Here is a 14,566-nt window from a genome sequence, read left to right as displayed (position 1 = left end):
TCATATTATACACATAAGTGTTTGCAAACTTAGGTCACTTTACATTGTTTTTAGTACTAGTGACGAGAAAGCGATGAGAAAAAAGGGTTTACACACAAATATTTATTAAGTGTCTATGAATTTCAAACATCTATTCACATGGTTCCTGGGTATCACATTACATTTGTTGGTGGAAGGTCTTGGCTAATTATATTGTTTCTGATTAACATTGCTGCTCCAACCATCGGTTGACACACATCGTTTATTAATTGGTCATGTGACAACTCGTGTTATGAGAAGATCGTTGTTTAAATGAACGACCCGTATTTATTGGATCACTAATTCTTATTAGCAGCAAGAGTGATATGCCATGATTCTTGCTTTTCGTCATGAGCATTTGAGGCGAGGATAACCTTGTCAGGCTTATAATCTCTTTTATCTACTTCAGGTTTTGAAAGGCGTGTACAAAAAGACCCACTTAAAATAATAATTGCTTCAACAGACTAATAATTAACTAAATCAAATAACCCACAAAAAATTTACATTACAAACCACTTCTTCACTCGGGAAGAACTCAAACGCAACATTTAATTCATATTTACAATGCTCCATCCAATGTACTTCCTGGTGCCAAGACTTATCCTGCAACAGTCTTCTAATCCTGTGTAAACACCAAAAGAAATGAGAACTTGAAGGCAGCTTTTAGTTTATTTGAAATGATAGTAAACGATGATGGTGGGATCGAGGAGAGAGTTGATAAACACTAGTCTTACAAATTTTGGATCCACTGTTCCTGTTTATACAGGAGCCCTTGACTGTAGCTTTACCTGATTTGCTCATACTGCCAATTTTGGATCCACTGTTCCTGCTGCATTGCCTTCTCCTGTAAGAATTTGGTCTGGATCCTGGAAAATAAATTCACTCACTGGTTAAATTGAAAAGCATGATGGGGGTAAAACTAGGCAAGTATGATAATTACCTCCATTCCCCATTTGATGTAATCTGGGGACTCACAGGCCTTATATTCCTCAACCAAACTCTGAAGTATCTCTCTTGATTCGTCAAATTCTGAAAGGTCATTCTCCTGTCCACGTTTTATGTCATACTTGTGTGAGACACAAAAATTACAGACATCCCATAATGTTGGAACACTCAAAAAGGTTTCTCATCTATCGCCAAAGAAAAAGGGGGGGGGGGGGAAGAAGGTCATGCTTTTGCGCTCGCTAATTAGTTAACTACATGGAATCTGCATATGACATATAGATATATATACAGAAGCATATCAATTTGCACTCATTAAGTAAAACACTTCTTGCTCAGCATTTTAATTGTTAAACGCTCGTTTTTTATTTTAAAAAACAAAACAAAAAAAATCCAAGACTGCGTAGTGGTAGCATCAAGAAATTGAGAAAACACGTATGAAGTAATACTAACAGTTGTAGGAATGGTAACTTACTGCAAACATTGGGAACTTCCGATAGTTGTCAAGAAAGGCTTGCTTCTTTCTTAGCATCAAATACTGGCTCAAACACTTACTGAAAAGGTGACGAATACTTGTATGGCTTGCCAGCATAAGACCACTGACCTAAAAAGACGCAACATACACAGAATCTTTATTATAAATTAGGGCGTTATTTTAAATAAAAACATCAATCCGAAATTTTGCTCAAATTAACTTTGAAGTGCAAGTATAACAACGCAAGAGAGTTTCTACACTTGATTATTGCAAAAATCTGACCAAAAAGAGACTCTCAGATAAGAATTAGATCCCTACCCTATGGGCCGTTTGCACATATGGAGACTTTCTAGACAAAGCAACCTACACAGAAAAGCAGAAAGTGAAAGATCAAATATCCAGATAGTGTAGAAGAAAAATTAGATTTATCTCAAATTTAATTTCTTTCACTGTGTTAAAACACCTGAATGCTTGCAGGGCCCCATTCAATAAAGTTAACAAGCTTTCTTTCACGTATCCTCTGCAAACTTTCATGAACCTGATTACATAGAAAAAGGCACAATAAACCACTATAAAAACAAGAGAAAATAGCTGAAGAGGAACTGAGGTGTTAACATTCTACAACAACCAAGAAATTCTGGGTCACATTTCCTAAACAACTCACGGCATTACTAATATAATAAGAGAATCTGGCCAACATTTAGCAGTTATATATGATAATTGACAAATTTTCATTTCAAGTTTCTAAGGGTAAAATATGATCATGAAATGAATAATGAAAATCTTCATCAATATAGATTTTGCTGGTTCGCAAAAACCATAGGATTACAATGCAAGTTACAATACTATTATTGTTACAACCTGAGTAGGGTCAACTTCTCCTTGAATGATGTTTAATATTGATATGTACTTCGCTTGACTAGCTTCCTTTGTTCGAGCATATGAGGAAACCATTATATTTTTTGTCTGCAAAATGAGAATAATGTCAGGGAATCATTTAATTCGGTTTTGTGGAATATAAAAAGAGGTTATCAAAGCTTCTTACCTGCAGAAGTCTTCTCATAACATCAAGTACAGTGGTTTTCCGTATTACATTAGCCTGCCAAGAGGAGATATACATGCATCAAAAAGCTAAAATTATAGTTCATAAGCATAAAATGAGCATTTAACATTTGCAACAATAAGATAGGCCAAATCAATTCCCCTCTGTTTGGACACTTACTCAAGCATGTGCCTTCACACACAGAAGTACATGGATGCATCCATAAACACACAAATAGACATATATAAGGGTATAAACTGACATGCACGAGTGAATCATACCTGGCGCTCAACTGTGAGAGGTGTATACCCTGTCATTAGAAAATGGCATCTTGGTGTTGGAATTAAAGATGCAAGAAGACCAACCAAGTCATTGTTCATGTATCCTGGATATCTCAGAGTGGTTGTGCTGGCAGACATTACAGTAGAAACCAAAGAATTTGTTTGAGCAAAGGTTGGATTTGTTAAATGAAGGCGCTCAACAGCAATTCTATTCAATGCAGTGTTATCAAGGACCACAACACAATCAGCATTAAGCGTTAGACGTTTAAGCGTCAAAAGTGAGTTATAGGGCTGGACCACCACATCACTTGTTTCCATCTGGTTAGGAAATACACTGTATGTCTGAACCAGTTTTTTGCTGTATCGATCATTCAAAGTCTCCAATAGATAGGAACCCATGCCTGCATCATATGTTATGAATACACTCAAAATTTATTCAGGCAATAAAGTCCTTAAAGTACTTAAGAAGCCATAAAGAAGGACACTTGTGTTATACTACAAAGCACATCACAGACATTGAAGCTAGATTTTGCCCAAAATTTTCCATTGAAGCACACCACCACATCATATGTAGTAGCTAATTCCCTATATGAATGGTCACACTTCCAATGTTACATTTTACTTATTTGACCCCCCATTGTAGTCAATAGGAAGTACTTTGACCAATCCAACCAAAAAAAGAAAGTATTTGGATTAAATGTGTTATTTAAATCATGATTGGAAAAAATAAAAAGATAAACACTAAACAGAAAAAAAGAAACCTGAGCCTGTTCCTCCAGCAATTGAATGGCACAGAACAAATCCTTCAAGACTATCACTCCCATCAGCTTCTCTATCAATCATGTCCATTATAGCCTCTTCAACACCCTTTCCCTGAAGAGAATTTACAACAACCTCATTCAACTTACATGGAAGCTAAAGTATAAAGCCTTAATATCATAAAATTACTATGGAACTGGAAAGTATTCACAGAGATTTGTCTCTAAACATCTGACTACATACAAACCTGATCATATCCACTGGCCCAATTATTTCCTGCGCCACCTCCATGATCTGAAACAAAGATGTTTTCATGATTGTAGAGATTTCGATATTCACTGTTTTGAATACCATTAATTACTCTTGGCTCCAGGTCAATCAGCAAAGCTCGCGGTATGTAGTGCTGATCATCAGCTTGATAGAAAAACACATCTTTCCGATCTCCACCCTGCAGTATTTCAATCAAAAGATAATTACACATCTATATCAAGAGCGGGACTGAAGAATACCTATTTTCAATATGTATTTCCGGATCAGCACTTGATGAGCTTGCTATGTTGCCTGCTGCCTGATGACCCTTACAGCCACAATTCAGATAAAAAATGCACTGCTCCTTATTGCTTTTCTTGTTGGCACGTTTGATAAATTTAGCCAGTTGTGCAAAACAACAGAAGACCACCAATTCTTAGTCTACCTTTGTACTAAGATGGAAATCAACACAACTTAGTCCGGACATTCACCTTAAAGATCTCAGTAAGGAGAACGATTCGAAGAAAGGAAATGCTTTATCTATCAGTCAGCCATCACCAGAAAATTCTCAATTGAACTCAAACTTTTTAATTGTAACTGTTTATTATACTAACTGAGAAAAAATATACATTTCTCAACTGAGCCTCAAATGACGACTCATATAAGTTTAGACAATTATAAATTCGATTTCCTATTCCTCATCATGCATACCCCAAACGCTTACATTCCCAAACACAGAATGTGGGCGACTTTAAATTCACTAATTCATCAATTCATAACCCACCAAAAAAAAAAATATCACACTTCAACTAAGCCTAGCACGGCAACTTCAAATTCCATTAATTTTCCCAAGAAGAATTTTCTCACAAACCAAAGATAGAGAGTAGCTGAGTAAGATTATATATAGTAAGAAGTGAATGAAGAATCACCTGAGTGGCAAAGTCCTCGAGAATTCCTTCTTTGCTGATTCCATGCTCGAGGCAGAGTTGTTTCCAGAACTCCATGCCGATCTGATTCCCGCATTGTCCGACCTGCAATGTGATGATCTCTCTCGGCATTTTCCCTCACTTTCTCACTCTCAGAAGAAAACCTAGGGTTTGTTTGGACCGATGGAAAACGAAAAACAATAGAAAATGGCGGCAGAGTATGAAGAAGGCATTAGGCACTTTTCAGTCCGACTTTCCGCCCAAATTGAAGAAACAGCAATTAAATCGTATAGCCAATCGGCTATACTCCTACTGAATATATTATACTTAAAGCGTACAGCCGGCGACTATACTACGGGTTTTTATTATTTAAAAACAGTACAGCCGCGCGGCTATCCGGTTCTCTTTTTTTTTTTCATTTTTTTATTAAATAGTATAGCCGCACGCCCTATACCACGGTTTTTATTATTTAAAAATGGTATAGCCGACCTACTATACTATTTTTGACACGTGGCGAAACGGGCTCGGCGCCATGTGGTTCCACTTTTATAAATAGTATAGTACGGCTATACTCGGATATTTTAAATAATAAAAATAATAGAGCCGCGCGGCTATACTACTGTTTTTATTATTAAAAACTGTATAGCCGCCCGGCTGGACTGTTTTTAACACGGATTTTTTTAATAAATAGTATAGCCGCCCGGCTGTACCGGCTTTGACACATGGCGAAGCGGGCGCAAGGAGTCGGCTTCACCGCGCGGCTAACTCATTATAAATATCCTGGCAGTTGAATACGGTGATCCAAGAAACCTTGCGCCTGTGCTCCCCATCACTGATTGTTGTAAGACAAGGCTTGGAAGATATTGAGCTCAACAACATTCAAATTCCCAAAGGAAACAACATTGAGATTCCAATCCCAATACTGCAGCAACTGCCTGATATCTCGGGGCCTGATGCCCTCGACTTCAATCCGAAAAGATTTGAGCCCGGAGTTCTTGGGCCTTGCAAGTTTCCTCAGGCTTATATGCCATTTGGAGTTGGTGCTCACAATATCTGTTTGCCAACACTTAGCCATGACAGAATTGAAGGTGATTCTGTCTCTTTGAGATTGTTTATCGAACCTGAACATGGAGTAATTCTCCATGTGAGGAGAGTGTGAGACTAGTTGTGTTTTTCTAGATTTTATCATAGGGCTTTTATGCATTTGCTTTTCACTGTGCGTGAACATTGAAATTGAAAAAAGAAGGATTTATAATGCTCAACTTATTACATTACTTTGGTGTATGTTCAATTTTATTTGTTTATTATTTCTGTATATCAAGTATAAATACTCATTGGGTTCTCTCGGAGTATCAAAAACTAGTATCCTTTGTCTAGTACTCTAATTTTGTGTACTATTGTCTATCTTATTCTGCTCGGTGACGATTGAGGGAAGAAGACGACTACACATTCGAGGCATATTCATAATCTCACAAGCATGAGGATAGTGAGAGAACCCCACTCCCCCTTCCTAAATTTGGCAACGAAAAAAAGTCGTTTCAAGTTCTTGATTCTGGAGTGTGTGGACGTGTGGCCTGTTTTTATTGGACACTAGTGCCACTTGGCATGGATGAGGTGGCACTAAGTGGTGATCCCTTGTGAGGGGGCGTGTTGAAGATGAACGTGAAAATATGAGTTACGAACGAAAAATTGAAGGCGACTTTAATTTCTAGATTAATTTTTTGATTTTGAACAAATTGGCTATAACAAAGAGTTGAGAAAATTTTGACAATTCTCTTAAGTTATTCAAAGCTCAAATGCTCCATTCCAATCTGCCTCCAAAGAATCACAGCGGAGAAGTTGAAGACTTATATCAAATCCCCACGCTGAATGAGTGTTTCAAGCTTCCAACATGAAGGACATGCTGTCCCAAGGCAACTTTCCTATTTCCAAGCTCATCAACCACACTCAAATGCTTGCAAACATCCACCTTAAACTTAACCAATTCTTCTCTCTGAGCACTCAGGAACACCTTCTCAAATCCCAACAGGTGCTTCTGAGGTGAGTTGTGCACTGATGGAGGACTCGAAAACAACAAAACGGTATGGCCTCCACTCATGCTTCCCGTGTTCTTCACCCCCAAATGGATGTCGAAAGCTAGATTTTCACATCTTTCTTGGACAACATCAAGTGATTTGCAACTTGATGAGCGACATACATGACCCTCCTCTAAGGGAATTGATACGAGCTTTGGCGCTCGAACTAGTTTGTGATTGAAAGCAGAGTAGCCTAGTCCATCTCCAAACGAATAAACGGTTTCTCCAATGTAGAATCTGTAAGTCCGGCCAGGGTAACCATTCGAAGCATCCGGTCTCATGTTCATGTTTGTCATTGGTACCTTGTCTACATAAGATTGTGGATACCATGTCATAGGTAGTCTTCCACCTGCAAGAAATTAATACCAATCATCTATCATAGGCAAAATGCTTAACATTGTAAACCTGAAAAGAAATAAGAAACGAAAAGAGAGTAGACTATGGACAGCTTACTTGGATTATAATGACCAAAAATGACATCAGCTATGGCAGCTCCACCAGCTTCTCCGGGGTAACCAACCCATAGGATGCTTGTAATTTTACTATCATTTTTAGCGAATGAAATGTCGAACCCTCCTCCAGACATTATGACAAGGATTACAGGGCCTTTGGATGCCTTTGCAACTTCTGTTACTAGAAGTGTTTGCTGTCCTGGAAGATGAAGGTCAATCCTGTCGCGACTCTCTGCCTCTATTGATTGATCTGCACCCACTACAAGCACAGTTGCATCGGCTGAGGCTGCTGCCTTCTTAGCATCATCTACCTGGGCAGTACCACAAGCCACATTGGCGCAGCCAGGGATATAAGTTGTTGCAACTGAGGCACTTAGGCCTTGCAAAGGAGTCGTATACTTGCATGGAATGCCTGCAAAAAAAATCCAATAAAATTGTGTAACAGAAACAACTGTATGCAGTTGTTTGATACAAAGAAAGGCTGACTTAATTTTGTGTACCTTCATAATTGCCGATCATTGTCTTTGTGACAGCGGCATTGGGACCAATGACTGCCAAGGATTTGATGGCCGTGGGAGACAGAGGCAGTGATCCTGGACTGTTCTTGAGCAATACTATCCCTTGCCTCGCGGTCTCACGGGCTAGCTCCTGGTTCTCTGGGGTACAAACATCCTTTGGACCAAGCTTTCCGTAGGGTAGCTTGCTTGGATCACCGTCAAAGAAGCCTAGACGCATCAATGTGGCAAAATTGTTTGAGATGGCCTTGTCAATGGCCGCCTCATTAACAAGTCCTCCTTTCACTGCACCTTCCGTATATTTTCCAAGGAAAGGTCCACAGTTGAGATCCACCCCTGCCAAATTCAAACAAGTACAGAAAACTGATTAGTCATGCTTAAAATAGTTTCTTTGTGACATTGGATATACCAAAATATAACACTTGGTGTGACATTGGTGATCTTTGTATGATTTAGAGCACCTTCTCCATTTCTTCTTTATCTTTTCGTTCTTATGTTCTTTTGTTCGTTTTTTGTTTTTTTATTTTTGATTTTATTTTTCAATTTCTAATGGAAAATAATGAGTCTTTGTCCCTTAAGTAGAATCTGTGATCATACGCATAATGACCAATTTGTAGGATGTCAAATTCACCTGCCAATAAAGCCTTAGCTGCAGCTTCCTCTGGTGTCTTGGTGTAGTGTTGATTATTGTAGTATACATCTAATGAATCACAATCAGTAACTATGTATCTGCAGCAATCCAATATTCCCATCATCACCCTGAATAATCAATCATATCTAATAAGAAAGACTTAATTAGAAGAGAACAGAAATACCCATTTAACTTCCATTCGCCACGGATGACTCCGGCAAGAAGGTCTGGATCTGCACAGGTTGGTATCCCATTAACCTGGTTGTAAGAACACATGACACTAGCAACATTCCCATCTATAACACAGCTTTTGAATGGTGGTTGAAACGTGTCATCCAAATCTTGCTTTGTTACCTAATCACAATCAACACAAGATAAATGAAAATGGTGCGCAACTTAAACCAACTACTTTGTCGAATTCACGCATTAGGAAAATCCAATTTCTTTACCACTGCATTAAAGTGGTATCTGTCAACCCCTTTCCAATTGTCCAAATCATAAGCTGTATAATGTTTGCAACATGCAGCAACCTTGAGCTTATTTTTGTCACCACCATCTGTCTGCTGAAGGCCTCTAACATAGCCCGACCCGTATTTGCTTGACAGCAACGGGTCTTCTCCCGGAGTCTCCTGGCCTCTCCCCCATCTGGGGTCCCTAAATATGTTAATGTTTGGAGACCAATAAGTCAATCCTGCCAATCCCACATTGTACATTGCTCTGGCCTCGGTTGAGACCACCTGCGCACACACACATTAAGCTGTTGATCATTCTATGCACGAAACTAATATCTTTGTCATGGACCACGTGCAACCATACAATACAAGTTATGGTGTTTTACAAGACAAAGAGAGATGGAAGAAAAGTAGAAGATGACAGATTCAAAAAGAAAAAAAGAACAAAAGAAAAAAGGGATTTAATTATGCTCCATTATTCCCTAGACTTTTCCCAAATTTGGATCTAGGATGTTATGAAAGCTAATTAGCATACAAAATGTATCTGCTTTAGTGAGTGAGCTTCATTAAATTAAATTATTTTGCGCATCGTCTGCTCCAATCGTGTAATGTTCAAAACAGAAGATTTTTATTTTTTGTGTGGAAAGATATGACAAGTTATATGCAGTGATTAATGTCACAGGTAATCGATCGGTATCATCTCTCTTGTACTTTGTTTTCTTCATCTGCAAGCTGGAATGCCCTAAAAGTCTATGTACTTGGGGAACCTGTGACTTAAAAAATTAACTTTTTTCAACAACAACTACTGTTAGTATTAGGTATGGCCAAACCACCCAAACACAAGTCAATCATTTCTACCAACAAAATCTCCCATTTTCATTAGCATAATTATTAAAACTAACCTCCAAGTTTTGACAACTGTTACAACTTGCTTCTACTTCAAAATATCTAAAGGGCAATGGGCAAGCCGCTGACAGATGCTTTTCTGTTCAAAAGCTGTAAAAGTGCTTTTCTTTTTTTTCTGGATTTGGATTATAGGAGCTTAGAAAAATAAAATGAAAATATGTCGACAACTTTAGAGAATATACATTTCTCTTAATTTATTAGTGCCATTGAAGATTCGTCCAAAAAAATTAGTGCCATTGAAGTCTGTGATGTTTACTGGTAATGCATCTCAATCACTAGAACAAGAAACAAACTAATAAATACAAATCAATGTTAATGATTATTGGTGACGGGTAGAATGACAGTGACACGAAATGGTGAAGATTCAACAAGACAAAGAAATCCATGATTGATCCAACTTTGAAAATGAACGGCTACTAAACCAGTAAAATCAACCAAACCAGTCACAAAAAAAATTATTTGCCCTGGTAACAACTATTGTTTCAACCTCATCAAATTTACCTAAATTAATAAAACAGAATATGCAAAAACAACCCAACAACTCAATGTCATCAGAGAGAGAGAGAGAGAGAGAGAAGACTTTGTTCTGTTCTGTTCTGCTCTTATTTTGATTTGTTATAACTGTGAAGCATACTCATCACAGATTGAAAACAAAGATGACGATAATAGGGAAAAATATTAAGGACAGTTATAGTGAGAGAGTTAGTTTACGTACCCTTCCAATGGCTTCAAACAGAGAGGCATTGAAAGAAGCGGCAGTCAAAATGACCTGAGGGAAGCTGGTAGCTCCCGGAACCACATTCGTAAACTTGGTCCCGGGGCCAACGTTGGACACTCCATGTAAAGCCTCAGACCACCACTCATACTTTGGTATCCCAAGCCTGCTCACGCTCCCTGCACTGTTCACCAAGAACCCAATTTTCTCTTGCAATGTCAGCCTCTTCACCAGGTCTGCTACCCTCAAATCGATCGCTAATGACGTGTCGCAGAACCCGAAGCTTGACACGCTCGCATTGCTACCAACATTGCAGGCGAAAACCGGTGAGGATTGGGCAAAAGCCCGGTTCGCATTTGGTGACAAGAATAAGTGTTGGAACATAAAGGAGCAGAGGAAAACAGAGAAAACAGAGAGATTGGGTGCTCTGTTTTGAGCAGAGGAGGCCATTGTTTGTGGCCTTGAAAGGGTTAGTTAGAATTGATGTTAAGCAACTTTGGGAGGAAAGGAAGCAAAAGAGTTGTTTTTGCTGCCTCCCTCAATGCCTCCTATGCCTCATTGGGTTGTAGTAGGCTGTTATATATACATATATACATACACATATATATATATATATGTATATTATATAATGATGACATTATAATATATAATATAATAAATAAAAAATGGGTAATGAATTAAAAGGGAAAAAGAAATATGCTAGTACTAAAAACACGTTGTTTTGTAGTAGCCCGTGATGGGCAATTGGGAAGGACTTAAATGCAATGGGGTTGACGTTGGCAAGCACTATTTTAGAGAGAGAGAGAGAGAGAGAATCTATTTTTGTTAAAGTATTTGGTGGTAGGCTGGAAGCCATATATACTATAGAGCTTATATGAGTCCGTGAAGGTTTCTCCTTTTCTGTGCATAAATGTAGTAGGTGCTGCCTCTTCTGCATTTTGGGTCGTATAAGTATAGGTTTAGGATTGGGGTTTCTGCTTCTGCATTGTAAGCCATAAAAAGTATGTTCAGGAGGTATGCATGTGAATCTGTTAAGTTTAAAGTTGAGAGAGAGAGAGAGAGAGAGAGAGAGAGAGAGAGCCTGTTGATTTGTGCTGGTGGTTTAATTTGGGATTTGCCAATGGGGTCGGTTTTGGCATACTCAGTAACTCACGTGAGAGAGAGAGAGAGAGAGAGAGAGAGAGAGAGAGAGAGAGAGATTAGGCTTTATCCTCCTATAAAGCCAATGCCAAAGCCTAACTATGAAGGTAAGTCATGCACTTGGCATACCCCTCCCTACAATGAGAGACTTATTGTGTGTGCGCGATTTCTTCTTCTATTCTCATTCCAATGTATTTCTCTTTACTCTCTCATAGCTTGAGAGAACATAAACGGTTTTCTGAGTGGGATTATTTTCATTAAAGAGGCTCTTTTAACTTCTTTTCTTCGAAAATTCATCGTTTGACAAATTTCGAATTATCATTTTTATGCATTAGAAAATATGTCATCTATGCCTCCTATACTCTGTACTCCAAACTAATGTATTTAGAGTACAAAATACACTTTAGTATGAATGAGTGTGGAATGTTTAGAAAACACTTCCTTTTAGAGAATTAAGTGAAAATGTTGGGTTTTCCATTTAGTACAAAATGGGAATCCGCCTTTGTTCATTGTAATCTTTAGAAGTCCAACCTTATTAAATTGAGTTGGGCAACATGCCGCGCGGAGCTACAGCAAGGCTTGTCATAATCCTAGCTCCTATTTAATTTTCAATCTCTTGACTCTTTCATGCTAAGAATTCTAACTCCCCCACTATGTGTTAGGTGAAAAAGTTTAACATGATAAAATTAGGATGCCATCTTCTGTCAACAACATTTCTTAATTGAAACTCTATGACTCTTCCTACATATTTTGATTGAGGTCTTTAATTTCTTTTCCATGTCAACATTTAAACATAAATATATTTTCATTTTAGCGCATTGTTAAAAGAATCTACTGTGGGTGTAGGGTCCACACCCATGAACCATGTCCAGATCCAGACCTCCAATTTTCAACAGCATACCAATCAAACAATGGTATAAGCTAAAAACAATGGGTGCAAGATTTATAGTTGGTCTATATTTGGTAAAAGAATATTAGTTTTTAATCATTGAGGGGCAATTATAATATCAATATTGTTCAAGAGACTTGTAATTTAATTTATTAATAACATTTATTCTTACACTCGAGATTCCATCGTCCTTATTATCCCTTGTATAGGATACAAACAATTTGCTTGTCAAGGACTCTACCTACTTAGGACCAACACTTTCCAAAATTATTTTTGTAAAATATTTTCATAAAATGAAAACAAAAAAACAAATTATATATTCAAGAGATTATACATATATATCATGCACTCTAGGTCAATGGATTTAGTTAGGTTTAGTGGACCTCTAGGTGAGGGATATTATTTAAAGTGGGACTTATAAATATCGTAAATTGCAATTAAAATGACTTATAAATATTTTTCTTGAGCCAGCCGTGCATTGCAATTTGCATGTATAGACAGAGAGCCTCGTGACTTTAAACTTTGAACTTTGTCTTGTGGCATGAGGCTAATTATTCTTGGATGCTGGATCTAATTGGATAATATAAATAAGTGTACTCTATCTATATATACAGCACTAACATAAATAAGAGTACTGAAGGGTACTGCAAATTCTTTAGTTGATATTCCAATCGTGCAAAAGGGATATTTAAATTTGTCCATAACATTTGTACATTATCTGCAGATCACATATTTAAAATATATATAAAAAAAGAATTATTTTCATGAGACTGATCACCTGCCGCAGATAAAGGGATATAATACCCAATATAGGAGTTTAAATTATAAAAAAATCCTATATGAAATGGACTTTAGAAACATACCAAAAATCCATTACGACATAATAAAAAAACTTTTAACTTCTTTTAAATTACAAAACTGTCATTGATCTCTTAAAACAAACCAAACCAAACCTAAAAACCTCATAGAAAAGCTCAAAACACTCAATGGTGGCATCAAAGTAATTTAATAATTAAAATTAAATTCAATAAAGCTAACTGTCATTTCTTGGGTATGTTTATAGAAATTAAATAGTGTAGAGTTTATTTATAGTTTTAATGCTAAGAATAGGTATATGACTAAATATCTCATTAAATTATAAAAAATAATTTTAATAATATTAGTCTAATGATCTTTCTCTTCTCTGTTTTTCTTTTTAAGAAATGAATTTCAATTTATAGAATTGAAATAGCGTAAATAGAACGTGCCTTGAAAGGAAGATAAATATATAGTGGTATATTATCATGCACGTCAGTGTCCATTAGACGTGCCTCATTTTTCGTCGATGTCCTCTGTAGCCATGATTAGATATTGTCGTACGTCTACATGTGGTGGGCAAATCTTATGGGCTCTTTTTTCTTATATCCAATTTTATTGGTACCCATGCACTCTAAAATATATACAGGCATGATGAGATAATATATAGTACGTTAATGGAAAGAAACTATGCAGAATTTGGGTATCAAATTATTTAGTGTTTGACGTAGGAGACTGATCGAGCCGAGTCAACTACTAATATCTCGCTACGTGGATTCAGACCCTCCACGTAGCTATAACAACTGAGACAAACCCTCGTCGACCGATTATTTTATTTATTAGCTGGACATACGGATTGGCATCCGTTATGCTCAACATCAATGACCCGCCTCACGTGGTTATGAAGGCATCCTCGGAACGGCACACTCACTTGGTGCATACGGAGGTGGTCTTGCCAGGGATCTATGGAGGCTCATGTTCGACCACCATAAGATGCGTTTTGGTTGGGAGATTTAACCGTGAAGAAATGATTATAGAATACTACGATAATATTGTTATATGATATATTTTGTATAAGTGTTATAATGCAAGTGAATATTTATTGATATTATTCTTTAAAATGGGAAATAAATTATAGTACCCACTCATACATGTATACAAAATGTACTACGTGATCATATTATCATAATATTCTATAATTTATTACAATAAAGAATTAAAGGTGCTCACGGGTCGGACCACCATTGGGCCACTTCTAAGATAAGACCCGCGGATTTAAAGAACCATCAATTATTTATATTTAC

At 37.3% G+C, this 14,566-nt stretch overlaps 2 protein-coding genes across 5 annotated transcripts; both read right to left on the bottom strand.

Annotated features, from left to right (window-relative positions):
* Positions 1-460: 460 nt before the first annotated feature.
* LOC117616332 (tubulin gamma-1 chain) lies at positions 461-4,997 on the bottom strand. Of its 4 annotated transcripts, none has more exons than XR_004584128.1 (12): positions 4,696-4,996; positions 3,765-3,965; positions 3,520-3,631; positions 2,759-3,159; positions 2,481-2,534; positions 2,297-2,401; positions 1,899-1,973; positions 1,754-1,798; positions 1,436-1,564; positions 959-1,063; positions 753-884; positions 461-640 (listed from the first exon to the last, which is right to left on the bottom strand). XR_004584128.1 is itself a non-coding variant. In XM_034345606.1 (12 exons), the coding sequence occupies exons 1-11, from the start codon at positions 4,822-4,824 to the stop codon at positions 816-818; spliced, it is 1,425 nt and encodes a 474-aa protein (XP_034201497.1). In that variant the 5' UTR covers positions 4,825-4,995; the 3' UTR covers positions 461-640; positions 807-815. The 4 variants fall into 4 exon arrangements, 3 of the variants coding, with proteins under 3 accessions (XP_034201497.1, XP_034201498.1, XP_034201499.1); XM_034345606.1 differs by having other exon boundaries at positions 807-884; positions 4,696-4,995; XM_034345607.1 differs by having other exon boundaries at positions 807-884; positions 3,765-4,218; positions 4,696-4,807.
* Positions 4,998-6,367: 1,370 nt separating this feature from the next.
* On the bottom strand, positions 6,368-11,001 carry LOC117614706 (beta-xylosidase/alpha-L-arabinofuranosidase 2-like). Its single transcript, XM_034343600.1, has 7 exons — positions 10,439-11,001; positions 8,815-9,102; positions 8,550-8,719; positions 8,366-8,463; positions 7,720-8,070; positions 7,221-7,631; positions 6,368-7,116 (listed from the first exon to the last, which is right to left on the bottom strand). The coding sequence occupies exons 1-7, from the start codon at positions 10,886-10,888 to the stop codon at positions 6,545-6,547; spliced, it is 2,340 nt and encodes a 779-aa protein (XP_034199491.1). The 5' UTR covers positions 10,889-11,001; the 3' UTR covers positions 6,368-6,544.
* Positions 11,002-14,566: the final 3,565 nt, after the last annotated feature.

The sequence above is a fragment of the Prunus dulcis genome, chromosome 1, assembly GCF_902201215.1.
Source record: "Prunus dulcis chromosome 1, ALMONDv2, whole genome shotgun sequence".
NCBI lineage: Eukaryota > Viridiplantae > Streptophyta > Magnoliopsida > Rosales > Rosaceae > Prunus > Prunus dulcis.
The sequence above is the reverse complement of the archived record's forward strand: the minus strand, read 5'-3'. Positions and strand labels throughout refer to the sequence as shown.